The sequence below is a fragment of the Pseudophryne corroboree genome, chromosome 5 (genome assembly GCF_028390025.1).
Source record: "Pseudophryne corroboree isolate aPseCor3 chromosome 5, aPseCor3.hap2, whole genome shotgun sequence".
In the NCBI taxonomy this organism is placed as follows: domain Eukaryota; kingdom Metazoa; phylum Chordata; class Amphibia; order Anura; family Myobatrachidae; genus Pseudophryne; species Pseudophryne corroboree.
In genome coordinates, this window is record NC_086448.1 from 316,934,187 (window position 1) to 316,958,006 (window position 23,820).

General features: G+C 43.0%; 1 protein-coding gene across 2 annotated transcripts in view; it reads left to right on the forward strand.

Moving 5' to 3' along the window:
• Window positions 1–23,820, forward strand: part of LOC134927686 (mediator of RNA polymerase II transcription subunit 1-like) — a 168,827-nt gene that overhangs the window by 43,772 nt on the left and 101,235 nt on the right. For both annotated transcript variants that reach the window (XM_063922493.1, XM_063922492.1), the window contains exons 2-5: window positions 9,322–9,422; window positions 14,669–14,753; window positions 15,170–15,224; window positions 15,621–15,753. In XM_063922493.1, coding sequence (XP_063778563.1) covers window positions 9,322–9,422; window positions 14,669–14,753; window positions 15,170–15,224; window positions 15,621–15,753 — 374 coding nt within the window. The remainder of the gene's footprint in view (window positions 1–9,321; window positions 9,423–14,668; window positions 14,754–15,169; window positions 15,225–15,620; window positions 15,754–23,820) is intronic.

Genomic DNA, 23,820 nt, shown 5'->3' on the forward strand with positions numbered 1-23,820 from the left:
AGCAGACACAGTACAGTGCGGTAGTTCACGGCTGTGGCTACCTCTGTGTCGGCACTCGGCAGCCCGTCCATAATTGTATATACCACCTAACCGTGTTTTTTTTTTTTCTTTCTTTATAGTCATACTAGTTACGAGTATACTATCTCTTTATCAACCAGTCTATATTAGCAGCAGACACAGTACAGTACGGTAGTTCACGGCTGTGGCTACCTCTGTGTCTGCACTCGGCAGGCAGTCCATAATTGTATACTAGTATCCATCTCCATTGTTTACCTGAGGTGCCTTTTAGTTGTGCCTATTAAAATATGGAGAACAAAAATGTTGAGGTTCCAAAATTAGGGAAAGATCAAGATCCACTTCCACCTCGTGCTGAAGCTGCTGCCACTAGTCATGGCCGAGACTATGAAATGCCAGCAACGTCGTCTGCCAAGGCCGATGCCCAATGTCATAGTACAGAGCATGTCAAATCCAAAACACCAAATATCAGAAAAAAAAGGACTCCAAAACCTAAAATAAAATTGTCGGAGGAGAAGCGTAAACTTGCCAATATGCCATTTACCACACGGAGTGGCAAGGAACGGCTGAGGCCCTGGCCTATGTTCATGGCTAGTGGTTCAGCTTCACATGAGGATGGAAGCACTCAGCCTCTCGCTAGAAAAATGAAAAGACTCAAGCTGGCAAAAGCAGCACAGCAAAGAACTGTGCATTCTTCGAAATCCCAAATCCACAAGGAGAGTCCAATTGTGTCGGTTGCGATGCCTGACCTTCCCAACACTGGACGTGAAGAGCATGCGCCTTCCACCATTTGCACGCCCCCTGCAAGTGCTGGAAGGAGCACCCGCAGTCCAGTTCCTGATAGTCAGATTGAAGATGTCAGTGTTGAAGTACACCAGGATGAGGAGGATATGGGTGTTGCTGGCGCTGGGGAGGAAATTGACCAGGAGGATTCTGATGGTGAGGTGGTTTGTTTAAGTCAGGCACCCGGGGAGACACCTGTTGTCCGTGGGAGGAATATGGCCGTTGACATGCCAGGTGAAAATACCAAAAAAATCAGCTCTTCGGTGTGGAGGTATTTCACCAGAAATGCGGACAACAGGTGTCAAGCCGTGTGTTCCCTTTGTCAAGCTGTAATAAGTAGGGGTAAGGACGTTAACCACCTCGGAACATCCTCCCTTATACGTCACCTGCAGCGCATTCATAATAAGTCAGTGACAAGTTCAAAAACTTTGGGTGACAGCGGAAGCAGTCCACTGACCAGTAAATCCCTTCCTCTTGTAACCAAGCTCACGCAAACCACCCCACCAACTCCCTCAGTGTCAATTTCCTCCTTCCCCAGGAATGCCAATAGTCCTGCAGGCCATGTCACTGGCAATTCTGACGAGTCCTCTCCTGCCTGGGATTCCTCCGATGCATCCTTGCGTGTAACGCCTACTGCTGCTGGCGCTGCTGTTGTTGCCGCTGGGAGTCGATGGTCATCCCAGAGGGGAAGTCGTAAGCCCACTTGTACTACTTCCAGTAAGCAATTGACTGTTCAACAGTCCTTTGCGAGGAAGATGAAATATCACAGCAGTCATCCTACTGCAAAGCGGATAACTGAGGCCTTGACAACTATGTTGGTGTTAGACGTGCGTCCGGTATCCGCCGTTAGTTCACAGGGAACTAGACAATTTATTGAGGCAGTGTGCCCCCGTTACCAAATACCATCTAGGTTCCACTTCTCTAGGCAGGCGATACCGAGAATGTACACGGACGTCAGAAAAAGACTCACCAGTGTCCTAAAAAATGCAGTTGTACCCAATGTCCACTTAACCACGGACATGTGGACAAGTGGAGCAGGGCAGGGTCAGGACTATATGACTGTGACAGCCCACTGGGTAGATGTATGGACTCCCGCCGCAAGAACAGCAGCGGCGGCACCAGTAGCAGCATCTCGCAAACGCCAACTCTTTCCTAGGCAGGCTACGCTTTGTATCACCGCTTTCCAGAATACGCACACAGCTGAAAACCTCTTATGGCAACTGAGGAAGATCATCGCGGAATGGCTTACCCCAATTGGACTCTCCTGTGGATTTGTGGCATCGGACAACGCCAGCAATATTGTGTGTGCATTAAATATGGGCAAATTCCAGCACGTCCCATGTTTTGCACATACCTTGAATTTGGTGGTGCAGAATTTTTAAAAAAACGACAGGGGCGTGCAAGAGATGCTGTCGGTGGCCAGAAGAATTGCGGGACACTTTCGGCGTACAGGCACCACGTACAGAAGACTGGAGCACCACCAAAAACTACTGAACCTGCCCTGCCATCATCTGAAGCAAGAAGTGGTAACGAGGTGGAATTCAACCCTCTATATGCTTCAGAGGTTGGAGGAGCAGCAAAAGGCCATTCAAGCCTATACAATTGAGCACGATATAGGAGGTGGAATGCACCTGTCTCAAGTGCAGTGGAGAATGATTTCAACGTTGTGCAAGGTTCTGATGCCCTTTGAACTTGCCACACGTGAAGTCAGTTCAGACACTGCCAGCCTGAGTCAGGTCATTCCCCTCATCAGGCTTTTGCAGAAGAAGCTGGAGACATTGAAGGAGGAGCTAACACGGAGCGATTCCGCTAGGCATGTGGGACTTGTGGATGGAGCCCTTAATTCGCTTAACAAGGATTCACGGGTGGTCAATCTGTTGAAATCAGAGCACTACATTTTGGCCACCGTGCTCGATCCTAGATTTAAAGCCTACCTTGGATCTCTCTTTCCGGCAGACACAAGTCTGCTGGGGTTGAAAGACCTGCTGGTGACAAAATTGTCAAGTCAAGCGGAACGCGACCTGTCAACATCTCCTCCTTCACATTCTCCCGCAACTGGGGGTGCGAGGAAAAGGCTAAGAATTCCGAGCCCACCCGCTGGCGGTGATGCAGGGCAGTCTGGAGCGACTGCTGATGCTGACATCTGGTCCGGACTGAAGGACCTGACAACGATTACGGACATGTCGTCTACTGTCACTGCATATGATTCTCTCAACATTGATAGAATGGTGGAGGATTATATGAGTGACCGCATCCAAGTAGGCACGTCACACAGTCCGTACTTATACTGGCAGGAAAAAGAGGCAATTTGGAGGCCCTTGCACAAACTGGCTTTATTCTACCTAAGTTGCCCTCCCACAAGTGTGTACTCCGAAAGAGTGTTTAGTGCCGCCGCTCACCTTGTCAGCAATCGGCGTACGAGGTTACATCCAGAAAATGTGGAGAAGATGATGTTCATTAAAATGAATTATAATCAATTCCTCCGCGGAGACATTGACCAGCAGCAATTGCCTCCACAAAGTACACAGGGAGCTGAGATGGTGGATTCCAGTGGGGACGAATTGATAATCTGTGAGGAGGGGGATGTACACGGTGATATATCGGAGGGTGATGATGAGGTGGACATCTTGCCTCTGTAGAGCCAGTTTGTGCAAGGAGAGATTAATTGCTTCTTTTTTGGGGGGGTCCAAACCAACCCGTCATATCAGTCACAGTCGTGTGGCAGACCCTGTCACTGAAATGATGGGTTGGTTAAAGTGTGCATGTCCTGTTTTGTTTATACAACATAAGGGTGGGTGGGAGGGCCCAAGGACAATTCCATCTTGCACCTCTTTTTTCTTTTCTTTTTCTTTGCATCATGTGCTGATTGGGGAGGGTTTTTTGGAAGGGACATCCTGCGTGACACTGCAGTGCCACTCCTAAATGGGCCCGGTGTTTGTGTCGGCCACTAGGGTCGCTAATCTTACTCACACAGTCAGCTACCTCATTGCGCCTCTTTTTTTCTTTGCGTCATGTGCTGTTTGGGGAGGGTTTTTTGGAAGGGACATCCTGCGTGACACTGCAGTGCCACTCCTAGATGGGCCCGGTGTTTGTGTCGGCCAGTAGGGTCGCTAATCTTACTCACACAGCTACCTCATTGCGCCTCTTTTTTTCTTTGCGTCATGTGCTGTTTGGGGAGGGTTTTTTGGAAGGGACATCCTGCGTGACACTGCAGTGCCACTCCTAGATGGGCCCGGTGTTTGTGTCGGCCACTAGGGTCGCTAATCTTACTCACACAGCTACCTCATTGCGCCTCTTTTTTTCTTTGCGTCATGTGCTGTTTGGGGAGGGTTTTTTGGAAGGGCCATCCTGCGTGACACTGCAGTGCCACTCCTAGATGGGCCCGGTGTTTGTGTCGGCCACTAGGGTCGCTAATCTTACTCGCACAGCTACCTCATTGCGCCTCTTTTTTTCTTTGCGTCATGTGCTGTTTGGGGAGGGTTTTTTGGAAGGGCCATCCTGCGTGACACTGCAGTGCCACTCCTAGATGGGCCCGGTGTTTGTGTCGGCCACTAGGGTCGCTAATCTTACTCACACAGCTACCTCATTGTGCCTCTTTTTTTCTTTGCGTCATGTGCTGTTTGGGGAGGGTTTTTTGGAAGGGACATCCTGCGTGACACTGCAGTGCCACTCCTAGATGGGCCCGGTGTTTGTGTCGGCCACTATGGTCGCTTATCTTACTCACACAGCGACCTCGGTGCAAATTTTAGGACTAAAAATAATATTGTGAGGTATTCAGAATAGACTGAAAATGAGTGTAAATTATGGTTTTTGAGGTTAATAATACTTTGGGATCAAAATGACCCCCAAATTCTATGATTTAAGCTGTTTTTTAGTGTTTTTTGAAAAAAACACCCGAATCCAAAACACACCCGAATCCGACAAAAAAAATTCGGTGAGGTTTTGCCAAAACGCGTTCGAACCCAAAACACGGCCGCGGAACCGAACCCAAAACCAAAACACAAAACCCGAAAAATTTCAGGCGCTCATCTCTACAGAAAACCCAACCCGCTCATCCCTAATAAGGACAGAGCTATAGATGTAGGAGGCAGTGAGTGTAGGAAGCATAATAATGTAGGGAACAGTGAGCGCATATAAAGAAGGGTAGGAGTAGCAGTGAGGGTGAGTGGGGAGGTGTTGCTATTGTGTCTGCCTCCTACCTGGTGCGAGATCTGCGCTGATGAAGATTTTTCTCAAGAGCACGTATCTTTTAATGCCCCATTGGGGATAAAAAATGGTGGGTGGAAGGGCACATCCCTAATAATATATCCCTAAAAATAATAGAAGGCTTAGTTTTAGTTGTGCTAAAATTGGTGAAACACAAAATTGGCACTGCCAACAGTAAGCTTTGCCAGACATTCTGTAGTCATTATAGCATTGAAACCTACAGCAATGGGCAGGGCTGTAACTAGGGATGTGCAAGTGTTGCTATTGTGCATGGCCCTAAGGGCGACCACCATCAGTGCTCCACGGTACCTGTGTGTGGCTTGAAGGATCCTAGAAGGGCATCCTGCACGCGACAACACTGCTGCAAAGCCTCCCAGCGTGACCAAGCAGCCTGTGGAGTTCAATGGGCAGTGCTCTACATTGTGGAGCCAGTGGCCCTGCCCCCTAGGCATGATATCACGGGTTTAGGGGATGGGGGCAGCATAGAGGCCTGTTCCGGCTATGGCAATGGGGCTGTGGTTCTTATGGATATTGGGTATGTAGAGATATTATATATATAAAGTTCGCCAGGATAACCAGCGATGTGCCGATGGCACTAGGGCTATTCCAAATAGTTCAAATGTAAATTCTTTTTTTGTGAGCTATAGGGCATAACATGCCCAGGCTGCTTATACAGGACATGTTTGTAGTATTGCACTCCCATGCACAACATTTGCCCACAAATGTATTGCTCACTTAGCACAGGGATCTTAAGGAGGGGTCCCCTTTGTTCCATGCTGGCATCCACGAACTTTTATGGGGCATAAAATTAACAACTGCTGTGGAGAGGTGTATCGGAGTGGAACCCCCCCCAATACTTTGTTTTAGATGCTGTGACCCTATTGATGATTAGCATATGTGCAGCATATACAAAGAGTGAGGGCATTGTAAGGAAGGGTTATTAGTATGGGTTGGGTAGAAGACCGACCGAGGCATCCTAATGATGAGAATCCTGAGAGTGGCTAGGTAAGTATACTTTCCTTGCCCCATTGCCCCCCTAACACTCTCTTTACACAGCTTAAACCTAACCTCTCAGGGGGTGCCTAGACCAACCTCCCCACCCTTCTTGTCGGAATTCCAGCATCTGTATTTCAACTGCCGGGATCCTGACTGGATTCCGTTAGTATATATGCAGGTCCACTTGTTTACGCTGTTTCAGGTGGCTGGGAACACTGGTGTTCAGGATGCAATCAAGATGCCAACTGTCTGGATCCCGGCAGTCTGCACAAAGCCAGATTAAGGGGGGGATGCAGGGAATACTGCACACCGGGCTCCCCTCTGTCAGGGGGGCCCTCGGCCTGAGCACACTGACATCACTAACTTTCCCACTTATGCAGCAGCAGAACCAGGCAGCCAGAATGTGAGCAGGACAGTATGGGTGTAGTATGGTATGCCGGCGCCCGGGCTCCTGGCGACCAGCATACCGGGAGCCTGACCGCCGGCATACCGACAGTGTGGCGAACACAAGTGAGCCCCTTGCGGGCGCACACTGTGCTCGCCACGCTGCGGGCTCGCTAAGTGTGCCAAGCTATTTTTTTTCTCCCTCCAGGGGGGTCGTGGACCACCACGAGGGAGAAAGTGTCGGTATGCCGGCGCCGGTATACTGTGCGCTGGAATCCTGACAGTCGGCATACTGAAGACCACCCAGACAGTATGCAGTGCAGGAAGAGACATAGGAGTATCAGATTTCATGAACTATCGATGGAGCTTCCCATCCAGAGGAGAGATAGAAAGGTGGAGAGAGCCGTAACTGACACAGGGTGGGATCCCTGTGTCACTTACAGCTCTCTCCAAACCTGGGTGTCTGAATCCTGTGTAATTTGTTATCTAATGAGGGTCTAGATGCGTGAGCGCGCACACACACACACACACACACACACACACACACACACACACACACACACACACACACACACACACACACACACACACACACACACACACATTCCTCTTGAGTCCTGTCCCAGTGGGTAAGTAGTACAGAGGCTGCTGCTATTTTTGCAACATTGGCAAGATAAATGATAGATTTAATTTTCTGTGTGTATTTTAAGGTTGTTCAAGTTGTCTTTGTTCCACTACAGGAAAATTTTATAAAATGGTTGTCTTTCAATTAGGTGGAGCTATAAACCGTACCCAGGCATTATTAAAATATTAGTTTAACATACCTCCCAACATGACCCTCTCCAGGAGGGACACAATGCTCTGATTCTGGACTTTTCTCTTAATGTATGATTGCCAGTACCTGTGTTGAGCAGGTTACTGGATAAGAAAGGAGTTTCAGCACAGGTGATGGCAATCATAAATTAACAGTGAAGTCCAGGAGCAGAGCATTATGTCCCTCCTGGAGAGGGTCATGTTGGGAGGTATGGTTTAAATCTAATACACACCATTGGGCAAAATTTAATATACACAATCCACATCTCCCAACATGACCCACTCCAGGAGGAACAAAATGCTGTCTACCTGGACTTCCTTTTTAATGTATGATTACAATCACCTGTGTTGAAATACCTTTCTTATCAATTAAATAGTTCAACACAGGTGACTACAATCATAAATGAAGAGTAAAGTCCATGTAAAGAGCATTTTGTCCCTCCTGGAATGGGTCATGTCGGGAGGTATGCCAAATCTTATACACAGCTCCCCCCACCTTCCACCGGGGCCCCCCTGTATACAGAGCCCCGGGCACCTCCAAGGCTTAATCCAGACCGGAGTCTGCATACTGATGCCGAAATCCCGAGACCCATCAGAATGCAGACACCGGAATCCTGACCGGGTCTGGAGGCCAATGTCCAAATCCTGACCGGAAGTATAGCAGGCGGGTTAGGGTCAGGGCTTGGGGTAGGGGGGGAAGGGGGTTAGCTTAAAGCTGCAGGGTGGGGAGGTTGGGAAGAGGGGGTTGGGGTTAGGCACCACTGGGGGTGGTTAGGGGTAAGGGAGAGGGAGTACAAACTTACCTAGCCCCTGTCAGGATTTCACAGATCGGGATGCCGGCGTCTGTATTGTGACCTCTGGCATCCTGTCTGGCGGTCATTCATAATGAACCGTAGGTTCATAATGCAGCATTTTGCTATGTGACCGCCGTTACAGACATTGGTGGTCATTCAGAGTTGATCTCGCATAGCAACTTTTTGCTGCTAGTGCAATCTACTTGACTCCACCTATGGGGGAGTGTATTTTAGCATAGCAGGGCTGCGATCGCTTGTGCAGCTAAAGTTTCCTGCAAAACAAGACCAGGGTCAGACCTACTTACCCTGTGCGACGGATCCAGCGACGAAGGTACTGGGATTGACGTCAGACATCCGTCCTCCAAACACCTGGACACGCCTGCGTTCGCTTCATCACGCCTGAAAAACGGTGAGTAGACGCCCCGGAATGCCTCCCCGCCGCCAATCTTCTAGTGATCGCTGCTGCGATCACTTTCAGCGCTGCCGGCGTCGCTACCCGGCAGCGACAGTAGACTGTCAACGATGCGCATTGTGGCAGCCGCAGTCCCGACCCATTCGCACCGCAGCGAAGAACCGCTGCGTGCGAATGGGTTGGAATGATCCCCATTGAAATAATGCTGGATATGTCTGCTGTCTAATATACTTCTTTTTTTTTTTTTTTTTTTTTTTTTGGACACTGAATAGAAATATATAATTATATATATATATACTAACATTCTCCTTCTGAAGTGTAATTCAACCGAACACAAAAAACATATTGAAAGACCACGTCCTGTGCTAAAGAGGATATCTTTATAATCTGGGAGTTTTTGCATCCCATCTCACATTTTTTTTAGGACTATGCTGTTTTGCAGTTAAAGCTATAAGTATATATTGTGTAGGGATCAGTATGAAATACCTACAATCAAAATCTCGACAACAGTGGACGACAGTAAAAATCCCGAACAAGGTCAAAATACCAACATTTAAAATGTCGATGAGTCAAAAAGTCGACGCACGGTTTCCCTTTTTTTGTCGACATGGACACCGTATAAGTGCACTGCGTCCCCTCGCATGGCTCACTGCACGCGCCATGTTTCGGGCACGGTGTCTCCCTGCACTCAGCACACTATTAAATTCCCCCTCCATGTTCACTGGGATGGTAAAATATGAACAAGTTGGTTTCAACAAAGTCGACATAATTTTTCATGATTTTTTTTTTTAAATCTGTCGACATTTTTACCTTGTCAGTATTTTAAATGTCTGTATTTTGACCATGTCTGGATTTTGACTGTAGGTAAATTGACTGCATTCCACTGTGTATACAGTATGTCCATTTCATATGTTACAGCTCCAGTGCCTACTGCAGGAAAATCCATATTAGAAAAATTACACCTGAAATACTCTCAGAAACCATGGACTGAAACGTTTAAACTTGTCCGCTATTGTTTGGTAAGACTCTTCTCTCTTATGTACTCTGAGGTAAATTTACTAAGATGGGAGTTCTATTTAAGATGGGATGTTGCCCATAGCAACCAATCAGATTCCAAGTATTATCTTCTCGAAGGTGCTAGATAAATGAGAAGTAGAATCTGATTGGTTGCTATGGGCAACATCCCATCTTAAATAGAACTCCCATCTTAGTAAATTTACCCCTATGTATTTATATTCTAGTAAAGCAAAAACTTTCTGTGTGCTAGAGCACAAATACTCCCCTTCACATGAATTATATACTTGGGGTGTAGATGATTGGAATGCTAGCGCTAGAAGTAATAATGGAACTGTATTGGTCATTGGTATGCCCTCCTCTAGAATACTGTGTTCAATTCCGGAGGCAATATATTCAAAAGGATATTAATTTAGAGATGTGCGGCAGGCACTTTTCGTGTTTTGGTTCTGGTTCCATGCTCATGTTTTGGATCTGGATTGGTTTTGCCAAAACCACCCTTTCGTGTTTAGGTTTTGGATCTGGATGATTTAAAAAAAAAAAACCACAAACAGCTAAAATCACAGAATTTAGGGGTAATTTTGATCCTACGGTATTATTAACCTCAACATTCATTTCCAGTCTATTCCTCACAATATTGTTTTTAGGCCAAAAGGTTGCACAGAGGTGGCTGTATGACTAAGCTAAGCGACACAAGTGTGCGGCAAAAACACCTGGCCCATCTAGGAGTGGTACTGCAATGGCAGACAGGATGGCACTTAAAAAAAAAACTAAACCCCAAACAGCACATCATTTAAAGAAAAAGAGGTGCAATGAGGTAGCTGTATGACTAAGCTAAGTGGCACAAACAACATGGGACGTGCTGGAATTTGCCCAGATGTAATACACACACATAATATTGGTGGCACAGAAGAGCGTACCCCTAAACCACACACACACACACACACACACACACACACACACACACACACCAAAGCCTGTAAAATTAATTTGGATAATATAAGTATTGTGTGTGTGTGTATATAACCATTTTATTTGGAGTAAATAATATACAGCACAAGACACCACCATTGGACTTATACGGCAGTACCCCTGGAGTTGTACGGCAGTGTCAGACAGGATGGCACTTTAAAAAAGCTAGTCCCCAAACCGCACATGATGCAAAGAAGAAAGAGGTGCAAGACGGAATTGTCCTTGGGCCCTCCCACCCACCCTTATGTTGTATAAACAGGACATGCATACTTTAACAAACAAATCATTTAAGCGACTGGGTCTGCCACACAACTGTGGTTGAAATTACTGGTTTGTTTGGGCGCCCACCAAAAAAGCAATCAACTCTCCTTGCATAAACTGGCTCTACAGAGGCAAGATGTCGACCTCCTCCTCGTCCTCCGATTCCTCACCCCTTTCAGTGTTTACATCCTCCTCCTCACAGATTATTAATTCGTCCACACTGGATTCCACCATCACAGGTCCCTGTGTACTTAATGGAGGCAATTGCTGGTAAAGGTCTTCCCAGAGGAATTTATAATTCATTTTGATGAACATCATCTTCCCCACATTTTGTGGAAGTAACCTCCTACGCCGATCGCGGACAAGGTTACCGGCTGCACTGAATACTCTTTCGGAGTACACACTGGAGGGGGGGGGGGGGCAACTTAGGTAAAATAAAGCCAGTTTGTGCAAGGGCATCCAAATTGCCTCTTTTTCCTGCCAGTACACGTACAGACTGTCTGACATGCCTACTTGGATGCTGTCACTCATATAATTGTCCACCATTCTTTCAATGGTGACAGAATCATATGCAGTGACAGTAGACATGTCAGTAATTGTTGGCAGGCCATTCAGTCCTTCAGCTGGTGGGCTAGGAAATCTTATCCTTTTCCTTGCAGCACCAGTTGTGGGAGAAAATGAAGGAGGACTGTTGGATAGTCAATTGCTTACTTGAAGTAGTACAAGTGGTCTTCCGACTTCCCATCTGGAATGACGATCGACTCCCAGCAGCAACAGCAGCAGTAGGTGTACCACTTAAGGATCCTCCGGAGAAATCCCGGTTAGGAGAGGACTCTCCAGTCTTGACAGTGACATGGCCTGCAGGACTACTGACGTTCCTGACTGAGGAGGAAGTTGACGTTGAGGGAGTTAGTGGTGTGGCTTGCAGGAGCTTGGGTACAAGAGGAAGAAGGGATTTAGGTGTCAGTGGACTGCTTATGCTCTTACCCAAAGTTTCGCAACTTGACACTGACTTCTGATGAATGCGCAGCAGGTAAAGTATAAAGGAGGATGTTCCTAGGTGTTTAACGTCCTTACCCCTACTTATTACAGAATGACAGATGCAACACATGGTTTGACACCTGTTGTCCTTATTTGTGGAGAAATAATTCCACACCGAAGAGGCAGCTTTTTTGGTGTTTTGCCCAGGCTTCACAATGGGCTTATTCATCCCACAGACAACAGGTGTCTCCCCCGGTGCCTGATTTAAACAAACCACATCAGAATCCTCATCGTCAAGTTCCTCCTCAGCGCCAGCAACACCCATATCCTCATCCTGATGTACTTCAACAGTGACATCTTCAATTTGAATATCAGAAACTGGACTGTGGGTGCTCCTTCCAGCACTTGCAGAGGGCATGCAAATGGTGAAAGGAGCCACGTCTTACCGTCCAGTGTTGGGAAGGTAAGGCATCACAACCGCCGACACACTTGGACTCTCCTTGGGGATTTGTGATACCATTTTAGAACACACGTTCTTTTCTGTGCTTTTTCCAGCTTAACTCTTATTTTTTTTTCTAGCGGGAGGATGAGGGCTTCCATTGTCATGTGAAGCTTAAACACTCGTCATGAACATAGGCCAGGGCCTTAGCTGTTCCTTGCCACTCCGTGTCGTAAATGGCATATTGGCAAGTTTACGTTTCTCCTTAGACCATTTAAATTTATTTTTTGGGGGCTTTTTACTGAACTTTGGCTTTTTGCATTTTACATGACCTCTGCTATCATATTGGACATCGGCTTTGGCAGACGACGTTGATTGGATTTCATCGTCTATGTCATGACTAGTGGCAGCAGCTTCAGCACTAGGAGGAAGTGGTTCTTGATCTTACCCTATTTTATCCTCAATTTTTGTTCTCCATTATTTTAGTGGAGTTATATAACCATATGTGGTACAGGAGAGCGTACCTCTACACCACACAGGGCAAACCTTAGGAAAATAATTTGGATTAAATATTAATAACCCCTTTATTTGGAGTAAATAATATACAGTACAGGACAGCACCACTGAAATTATATGGCAGCACCACTGGACTGCAATTATACGCCAGTACCACTGGAATTTATATGGCAATACCATTGGACTGATGCAGCACAAGACACTACCACTGGACTGATGCAGGACTCTGAGGACGGAGACACATCCTCTCAATACACTCTCCAATGCCAGAGTTAAAATGGTGGTGACGCGCGGCTCCTTATATGGAATCCAAACCCCACGAGAATCCAACAGCGGGATGATGACGTTTTGACTCGTTCTGGTTTCCGAGTCTGGTGGGAAAACCTGAGCTGGACTCTGATCCTGGTTCAGGTAGTGAAGTTCGGGTGGGGTTCGGTTCTCAGGGAACTGAACCTGCTCATCTCTAATATTAATACACTAGAGACTGTATAAAGAAGGGCAACTAAAATGGTGCATGGCCTACATCACAAAACATACCCAGAAACACTAAAAAAATCTCTATCTATAGTTTGGGGCAAAGAAGGGAAAGGGGGGGGGCATGATAAAAACTTTCAAATATATCAAGGGTTTTAACAATGTCCACGAGGGAAACATTCTTCAAATGAAGAGAAGCAATAGGACACGGGGACATGCACTGAGACTTGAGGGAGGTTCAGGGGAAATTTGAGGAAAAATTACTTCACAGATAGGGTAGTGGACAAGTGGAATAGCCTCCCATCAAAGGTGGTAGAGACTAAGACAGTAGAGCAATTTAAACATGCATGGGATAGACTTAAGGATATCCTAACAAAGAAATAAGGATCAAATAAGGTTTGAGATAAAAATATGGGGGGGGGGGGGGGAAGGGGCAGATTAGATGGGTAAAGTGGTTCTTATCTGCCGTAACATTCTGTTTCTATACCAAAATACATTGGCTGTACAAATAAGATATTGTGGGTTGGTTTATTAGTTGTTCTATTAAAGTTTGCCATCTTATGCAGCAAAATTATATATTTATAATCCACACCCAGGGCCTGATTTGGAGCCTCGGCTATGACTTTCATACTGTGCATACATCTCAGTGGGTCTACAGGCTTATCATAGTAGCATGTTAGCCAGCTAATTATATCTTTACTTGCTGCTGGCTGGTTTTAACTGGGCCAGTAACAAGGAGTCTACATATAGCCAGGCTGCTGATTGGTTGCGAGTGGTCTGCCTGGTAGCCAATCAGCAGCCTGTTACAATGGTAGTGGCCGCTTACTGGCTAGTGACCATACAAGTGACAGAACGCACGTGGCATGGCGAATTGCAGGATCCATGCTGTATGTACAGTGTGTACATATTGCATGGCTATTTCTGGCATGGATTGGTTCATGCTTTTTCTTTTTAACTCCTGGGAAGCCTACTGAAGAAGAGGACCAACCTGCACCAAGGGTTAGGTGAGTATTTTTATAACTCCATTTTAATAACCAGATTTTAACTACCTCAGTATGAGTGTTTAAACCCTAAATCAGGGTTACATTTGAGTGGTGCAGAAATTGAATTGCTGTGGCTAGCTACATGCTGCAGTAACCATCAGAGGCTGATGGGTAAATGCCCTGTTGTGGAAAAGCAACCTGTTGTGAATATAAGACAAGCTCTTGTTTCAGTAGATGTAGATGGCTGGAATTTGATGCGATGTAGCTACTGCTTGAGTTCTCCAGAGCATCTTCCAACTTGAAAATGGCAATGTTGATTTTTTTTTTTTTTTTTTTTAATGTTGACATGAACCTTTTAAAATGCACTTTGGACATATTGGCAAACATGCAAATTAACTCTATGTAGTTTATAAATGAGCCGTACTGTGTGGTTTTTTTTTTTCTCCTTTGCACTTGTAGTACCAATTGTCCAATGTAAAACTATTTAGGGGAGATGTATCAAAGCTTGGAGAGAGGTAGAGTACGCTGGTTGGTTATCTCTCAAGTTTCCCATACCTCCTCTGCACATAGCTTTATTGATCTTTTATAGGCCATCAATTCAACCTATTACTTAATTTTCTTTTAGGATAAGCCTGCTGGAAGAGCTTTAAGGGGCTGTGTAGATCATCCAGTTTTGAGATGCACAAATACACTACAAGAAGCTATAAAAGGTATGTACAAAAGCTTCCATTACAACATTTCATCCAAACCCCATCAATACTTATCTACTACCTTTTTCTATTTAAATCTTCCCATCACTGTGAATGTATACTATTAGTTTAATCTGTTTGGTATCGGTGCAAATTATCTCCTAATACATTTTTAATTTTACCAACCGTCTACGATCTGGAAACTGATGTGAATTATATTTACTGTATGTACTTTAAGTTAATAGGTACATAGTTTTACATTAAGGACTATATATAGAGAAAAATATTATTTTTTTTCTCTTTTTGAAACAATTTAAAAGCTTGGGGCCCCAAAAAGGGGCCGGGCCCATAGGCCGGTGCCTACTCTGTCTATCTGGTTATCTGACACTGTTTGGTATAATGTAGTGTTGTTTTTTTTTTTTTCTTCTTCATTCCAGCAAAATCCCTATCGACCTTATTAACTCGCATAGAATCCATATCTAAACAAAAGGGGTAAGTACTGTTCCTAAAATTGAAATAGTGATATTTTACATATTAACATTTTTATTTTTTTAACATTTTTAGAAAATTAAGTTTCAGGGTCCAAACTATATATTAAATTTAAGTGTGGGTTATGTTTTACTGATTGATCAAGGACTTGGGCAGCATTAACAAAATGAATGCTTGCAATTGCAGGGTTTTTTTTTTTTTTTTTTAAATCGACGTACTGGATATGAACTTACTGGATATGCCAACCTACATTTATCGGGTGCATATTAAAAAAAAATTATTGTAGTATCATTTTAGAATATCTCAGGCATTCAGCGGGAATGCTTTGTTTTTTGTTTTTACTTTACAGAATTGATGCAGTCTTAAAAATTCCATGTGTCTCTATTGCAAACTCAATAGGTTAGAATCTCACCTTGGTCCCAATGGAAGAATTTGCTATATCACATCAGAAATGTTCTATATAGAAGTTCAAGTGAAGAGAAATGGACATGTAGCATCTGTCAAGCTGGCTCACCATGGTGAATCTCCAACGGTAACATGCTATTTGTTTATTTTTATTTGCTTTTATTCTTTATTTTTAAGGTGTGTGTGTGTGTGTGTGTGTGTGTGTGTTTTTTTTTTTAATGAACTGGACACATTAAAAATAAAAATGGAAGAATATCAATTGGCCATTAGTCTAGTGGCTGTTGTAACAAATGGTTTATTTATGGCTTGTATGGCTATGTATTTGGTGGATGCTCTGTGTTCACTATAAAGTGAACACAGTTTAAAGTGGTCTTTCGATTACAATTCTTTTTTTATATCTCTTTAAAGAATGCTTTGTCTGTGTAGACCTGGGTGATTCCTTTCTGAACTGGAGCCATTTGTCGGCAATGTTTTCATCAAAGATGAGGGCATACTAAATATACGGCAAAGACCTTGAGCCATGTTTGCCAACTTCTCACACCATGTAGATGTGGGTGTAGAAAGACTGGAGTGACACCTGTTTACTCAACATGACTTGCATAAGTAGACTGGCTTCAGGGAAACAGGAACCTTCAGGCATGCATAGCAAATACCTCCCTTCCTGCCAGAGCATACATTTACAGTCTGCACAGAGTAAATTGACATTAGAAGTGCTGGTGCCAGGTGACCGAGGAATAATAACTCTGTATACAATTATCTGCATAGACATTTCACCTGCTATGAGGTCTGCATTTCTCATTGGATAAAAAGAGCAATTGCATAAGAGCGGAGTGGATTAAACCTTAAGACGGGGGGCTGTCTTGTGAGGCACCTTGTGATTAGTTTGTCAAATAATGATTAGGGGTGTGAGTTATGTGATTCTTCGTGGGCTAATACAAAGTGGGTCATTCCGAGTTGATCGCTCGCTAGCTACTTTTAGCAGCCGTGCAAACGCATAGTCGCCGCCCACGGGGGAGTGTATTTTCGCTTTGCAAGTGTGCAAACGCGTGTGCCGCCAAGCGGGACGAAAGTTTTTTGCAGTTTCTGAGTAGCTCTGAACTTGCTCAGCCCTTGCGATCACTTCAGTCTTTTTGGTCCCGGAATTGACGCCAGACACCCGCCCTGCAAACGCTTGGACACGCCTGCATTTCTCCAAACGCTCCCTGAAAATGGTCAGTTGCCACCCACAAATGCCCTCTTCCTGTCAATCTCCTTGCGATAGGCTGTGCGAATTGATTTTTCATTAAATCCATCACCCAGCAACAATCCGCTTTGTACCCGTACAACGCGCCTGCGCATTGCGGTGCATGCGCAGTAGTAACCTGTTCACTGTACTGCGAAAAATGGCAGCAAGCGATCAACTCGGAATGACCCCCAATGTCTTTGTTCCTGTCTTTCCATCCTCCCTGGTTTTGTCATTGGCAGTTTTACGTGGGAAAGAATGGCAGGTTGCAGCTACTTAATTAATGGTATGGTTTTTGGTGTACTCTCCTTCTTTGACTGGTCGCTAGTCCTCACTCTACTGGGTAGGTAGTCATGTTAGAGGGTTGAGTGGATACCTATTGTCACCTTTGGCAATATCAGTCGGCACTGCATGTTAGTTTAGCGTATGGATTGGAGTGGGTTGATTATAGCTGTTCTTTCTTTGCCAGCATACTTTAGTTTAATTTAATGTATTTAAATATTTTTAATATGTTCGCAATAAATAGCTACAGGTTTTACTGTCAAATCTATGTCTCAGTCTTTTATTTAGATTTTATTCTGAGATGTTCTAATCATATGGTGGATGCACAGGACACCCTTCAGGTGATTTGAAGGCTTAATCTAATCAAGAGGCTACCAGTTCTGCTATTATGAGCCTTCACAGTAAAGCAATGTTTGGAATTTTATTTCTAGAACTGCAAGATGACGTGGTGCTTTATTGTAGGTTTGCTGGGCTTCGCACATTTGTGCAAGTGGTATTTGCGGAGATATATAGTAATAATAATAAAAATAATAGGGCATAATATTTTTTTCTCCAATAGGACTCAAGGCGCTTAACAGATACTTTAAACAAAGGGCAAAAAATATATATATGTGCATAGGCGCCCTTATAACAAAGATGAGTAACAGGATGTTTAAGAATAAAAACACACTTGTTTAATGGTAGCACAAAATAGAACATGAAGCATAAATAAATATACAACAAATATATAATTGCACTAATCCCAATAGAGTTTCTCACCCTGTAACGGATTTGCGGTGTGCAAAGAGCTTTATTTTTGAAAAGCAATCGGGTCCCGGTAGAATAACACGGCACCACCGCAAAAAAAATATTTTTTTTTTTTCCCCCCTTGGAGATTGAGTAAGGAGTCCAATAGTGCAATTAATAGCAAGTGATGTCCATGTCGTCCAAAACGACGCGTTTTGGAGAAAATCTCCTTTTTCAAGCTGGGATGACATGGTTTCTTTCTAAACAAATATGTTATACCCCCTGTAATTAAAACAATTCAATCAATTAACAATCTAAAACTTCTGAGATCGTCTACCGGAAATGACGCGTGCGTTCCACTGTCTAACTTCCGGTTGCATTCCATCTCATAATTTTCTTTATTTCAAGGTGTTTTATTTCCATATTTGTATATTTGTGTGCCCGGAGTAGCAGGAGGATTCCCCACTATATTATAAGTGGCTGTCATCTCATAGAACTTATATTTACAGAACGGGTTGTTAACTTCCGTTTTCATAGGCCGGAAGTAACGTGTGCGTCCCACCGCTGCATTCCATGCAACGGCCATCTTGCAATATTGATGTTAAGGTTCTTCCGGATTCAATCCACTGCGGTCCATGCAAGAATGAGGTCATAATGGAAATAATTTTGATGCCCTTTCTCCTCATCCTATACTTAGCCATACTTCGTATTCCGGGCCAGTCCATCCTTAATACCGGGAGAGGGGCATCTCTTTTAAAAGACTTCTACGTATATATCTTCACCCCGATTTCCCAGTGCAAGAAAAGATAATAAAAAGGAGGTGATTAATGATAAATAAAATGCATATATCATAGATCATTAAAACACCTGAATATCGTATTAAACATTTTATTAAAAAGATAGCAGCAGTAGAGGTATTAAAGGAAGCAATAAAAGAAGCAATAAGATGTAAAGTCACTTGAGGAACCACTTTAACTCGAAATCTGAATTATGTCCTTCAGGTTGGAGGGTATTTAGATTGAAAATCCACCACATTTCACTTTGCGCAAGTTTCTTTTCTATATTTCTACACTTCCAATTTCCCTTGATTAATTGGATACCTAGAAATCTTTATATTGCTCCTTCACATCTATCATGTACTGAAGAGAAATGCTCAGATAAAGGGTGAGTATTCAAACCCTTTTTAATGTTGTAGACATGTTTTGAGGTTCTCGTTTTTAGGCACCTAGTGGTTTTACCTATGTATAATTTACCACAATTACATTCTATTAGGTATATCACATTTCGTGAATAGCAGGTAATGAATTATTTTATTTTATATTTCCTTCCATGTACCTCAAACTCTGTAATTTTTCTATCTATTCCATTTTTTACAGTGGATTTGCACAGAAGGCATGATCCGCAATAAAGAAACCCAATACTCCATTCACTAGCCCCCTTTTCATTTTGTAGGGCACTTTGTACCAGAATGTTCTTGAGAGGACTCCTTTTTATAAATGAACCTTAGTAGATCAGGTATAGCATCACGAAGAACCGGGTCATATTTTAAAATTCTCCAATTCTTTCTTATGATGCCCTCAACCTTTTTTTTGATGTGCCCCATATTTTGTAATATAGGCCCACTCATAGGTATTATCTTTTGTGGTTGGTTTAGATTTTGCCTTCAAAAGTTCCTTTCTCTCTATAGTTTGGACTTTTTTTGTTTTGCAGTTTTTAAAAGATTATCTGGATAACCTTTCTGTTGAAATTGTAAGGTAATTTCCTCAGTTTGTTCATATAAAGTGCTTTAATTAGTGCAGTTTCTTTTTTGCCTGATGGTTTTGATGGAACCCTACTCTGAACTGTAGGACTCTGAAATCACCCCCATTTTGTGTCATCTCTTCTAGGGGTGGACTGTTCCACCTTGGGTAATCCTACGCTGAGCGCCCAAGATGGCTGCCGCACTTGGTACCTTGTGAGGGTGGAATACACAACCCTTGGAAGTTATTACCCAAAATGCCTACACCAATCCTGCATTATGCTTTCTGTGTGCTTAAGGTTTTCTTTTATGTCTGTGTGGCTTATCTATTGCTGTATTACTTAAATCTTCTGTATTATGTGTATTGTTTTTGATGTCTGTAAAGCGCCTTGAGTCCTGTTGGAGAAAGAGCGCTATATAAATAAAATTATTATTATATTATTATTATTGACCTAATGGAATATTTTTCAACCATCTCCTATGATGTTTAATCGTTATCTCGATATAAGAGTTGGAGTCAGTTGGTTTTCTGTGTGTCTTAGTACAGATTTTATTAATCTCGACATAAATAACCAGGTCTAAAATGGCTAAATCTTTAAACTCTCATTAAAAGTCAATTCTGTATTAAAAGAATTTTGATGAAGATCTCCACAGAAAGTTTTTCAATGATGCTTCTTCTGCTTGCCAGATAAACACATAATAGATAAAACATCACCAGCACTCCAGGTTTGCCCCCACCAACAGAGAATTGATGGTTAATATCTCCCAATAGGACATAAACAAGTTGGCATAACTAGGGGCAAACCTGGTGCCCATGGCGGTTCCTCTAATCTGAAGGTAATAGGATCCATTAAAATTAAAATAATTAAGAATAAAATCTATAGATTCCAAAATAAAATCCTTTTAGATACTCTGAATAATCACTAGTATTTAGGAAATAAGTTATTGCTTCTTTGCCTTTTTCCCATTCAATGATGGTGTATAAACTAGTGAAGTACGCACTTACTAGTGTACACTTTCATTCCAATTAATATCTTCCAGTTTCCTTAAGACATCTCCTGTGTGTTTCAAAAAAGACACTGTTTTTGAAACCAGAGGCTGAAGGAAGAAATCCACCATCGCCGAGAGGTTGGAGGTGATACTATTCACTCCCGCAATGATGGGTCTCCCTGGAAATTTTGTGGAATGCTTATGTATTTTTGGTAATACATAAATAGTGGGGATTGTTGGATCCTGTATACACACATAATCCATTTAATTCTTAGATATCACACCTTTACCAAAAGCCCTATTAGTGAGCTCATTAAGTTTTTTTGGGTGATATTAGGGGTGGGGTCACTCCGTAATCTTTTATAAGTCTGTTGGTCTCCCAACTGTCTGTTTACCTCTTGCAGATAATCAGATTTATTCATAATAACAACTCCACCCCCTTTATCTGCTGGTTTAATTATTAAATCAAACGTGTACTAGTAGCAGAACTGTGGAATGTTGAACACTCTTGCTGTCGAGCCTAACAACAGTTGACTTGGGAAACCAAAACATGACCCCCTATAATAACTTGTGGAAATGCGTACATGCACTGATCAGCTGGCAAGTTTGTGTTTTAACAGAATTTTAACCTAATGACCTGAAACCTGATAATTAATGGGCAGTGTTCCACAAATATAATATCTGATATAATGGAGAAGATGCAGAGAAATATATACTGCAAACTGATAAATGGATAACTGCAACATTTAAGTTAATTTAGGATACAATAGATACATTTAACATTACAATACAATGTATACATTAGATACATTTTAAGATACATTTTAAGATACATTTTAAATTCAGATTCACTTAGCTGCAAGCTCTGAACTGAAATCTCACATTAATTTTATGCAATTTGGAATGGGCAATTCAGTTAGAAATGGCAAGTTCTAGGCATTGTGACAGCCAGTAGTGGATTTACCGCTGTGCGACACAAGCGGTCACTTAGGGCCCCGCGCTGAGATACAGTGCTGAGACCATACTGTACTAGAAGCACCAAAGCAGAGAGCAACACCCCAGGCAGAAAAGAGGAACTGCACGGGTTCTGAAAGGTTGCAGGGTGCAAGAATAAACACTACTATATGACCAAACTTAAAACACAATGTACAAACTACATTTGCAATCAGGTTTGTATATAGAAAACAATTAATTATAGTGGATCATACAGTAGTCTTGTTTCTTACAGTATGACAAAAACAGAAACCAAGGTATTTAGTATAATATGTATAACAAAAATATGTGGATGCCTTTGTGTTCAGGTGAATGCACTAAACAAATTTAGAGTACAGTATAAGCTTAAAGTCCGACTCTTTTATATTGGTTATAACCCTGGATATATACAGTACAACCAGGGCTGGTGCAAGGTTTCTCTGCACCCTTGGCAAAGCTTCAGCCTAGCGCCCCATAACCTGCAAACCCCTGCAACATTTTGTTACTTTGTCACAGAATACTTTCACTTTAAAAGTCCTTGAGTGCCATCTATTCTTTATATACTGTATAATACCGTATATGGGGTTTGATGGGGATATTTAATTGGGGTTGAGTACGGGATGCCGCCAGTAAGAATACCACCAGCAGCATCCGACCACCATAATACCGAAATTTTGAATGAAATAAATTAATCTTACCCCTTTCCCTAACCCTCCGTTACCGCAGTCTAACCCTCCCCAGCATACTAACATTCAGGATGCCGGCTGTCGGGAATCTGGCGCCTGCATTCTGAACACTGGGATGCCAACCACATCCCTTTAATTGTATGTGTGTATATGTGTGTGTGTGTGTGTGTATATATATATATATATATATATATATATATATATATATATATATATATATATATATATATATATATATATATATATATATATATTTCTATATATATATATATATAATATATATATATATATATATATATATATATATATATATATATATATATATATATATATATATATTATAGTCCCGGCACTCCTCTGTGTAGGTGATATGACTGCTGTGCCCTCCCAGAGGTATTACCTCATATGGAAAAAATGAAGGCGGCACTCACGCAGGTTTTTGCAAATGTAGAAAGGTCAGTTTTAATTTACCGACATGTTTCGGGGACATGTTAAGGCCCTGAGGACGGGACAAGTCCCCGAAACATGTCGGTAAATTAAAACTGACCTTTCTACATTTGCAAAAACCTGCGTGAGTGCCGCCTTCATTTTTTCCATCTCTATCTCTATCTCTATCTCTAACTAACACACACACACACACACACACACACACACACACACACATCCCCACACACACACACACACACACACACACACACACACACACACACACACATTTGTATGCTCCTTATTGTGTTCCATCCCCCCATCTAGAGTTACCACCTTATCCCTTTTAATTCAGGACACACATTATTTACAGATTCTGTAGCTGGCTGACTTCAAGACTCCATTTCACCTGGTTTTAATCAGCCACAGAACCTGTGTAATTTAATATGTTAAACAAAGAGGAAGGGGGGTGCAAATCCCCACCCCCAAATTCCCTTCCGCACACTGAAAATTACCTGTAAACATCCCTGAATCTATCTGGTAATAAAATTCAGAGAATTCGTCACAAATGTTTGCAAACACATGTTTAGCTGCTGGCCACTTCACGGCTTCTCTGATACAGCAGTCCTAACTACTTGATAGCAGTGCCCACATTGGGCCATGTAATTTGTCACAGTACGCCTCATAATAAAGGCCATTACTAAAACAGTTCCAGACTGAGAGCTAACTTACCAGGGAGCCACCCCCAGGATCTCCCATTGGCACTACAAGGAACAGCATGCCTTCCAAATGCTGCTCCCATTCAATGCCTCATGCACACAAGCAGACAAACAATTTGGAAGCTGCTCAATCATACCTGGAGATAATTATATATCAGGTGCTGGAAGGGGGAGGGGTCACAGACAAACAAACAAAGAGGCAGGGGGGTGCAAATCCCCACCCCCAAATTCCCTTCCGCACACTGAAAATTACCTGTAACCATCCCTGAATCCATCCCCCCATCTAGAGTTACCACCTCATCCCTTTTAATTCTGGACACACATTAGTTACACAGATTCTGTGGCTGGCTGACTTCAAGACTCCATTTCACCTGGTTTTAATCAGCCACAGAACCTGTGTAATTTAATATGTTTCCAGAATTAAAGGGATGAG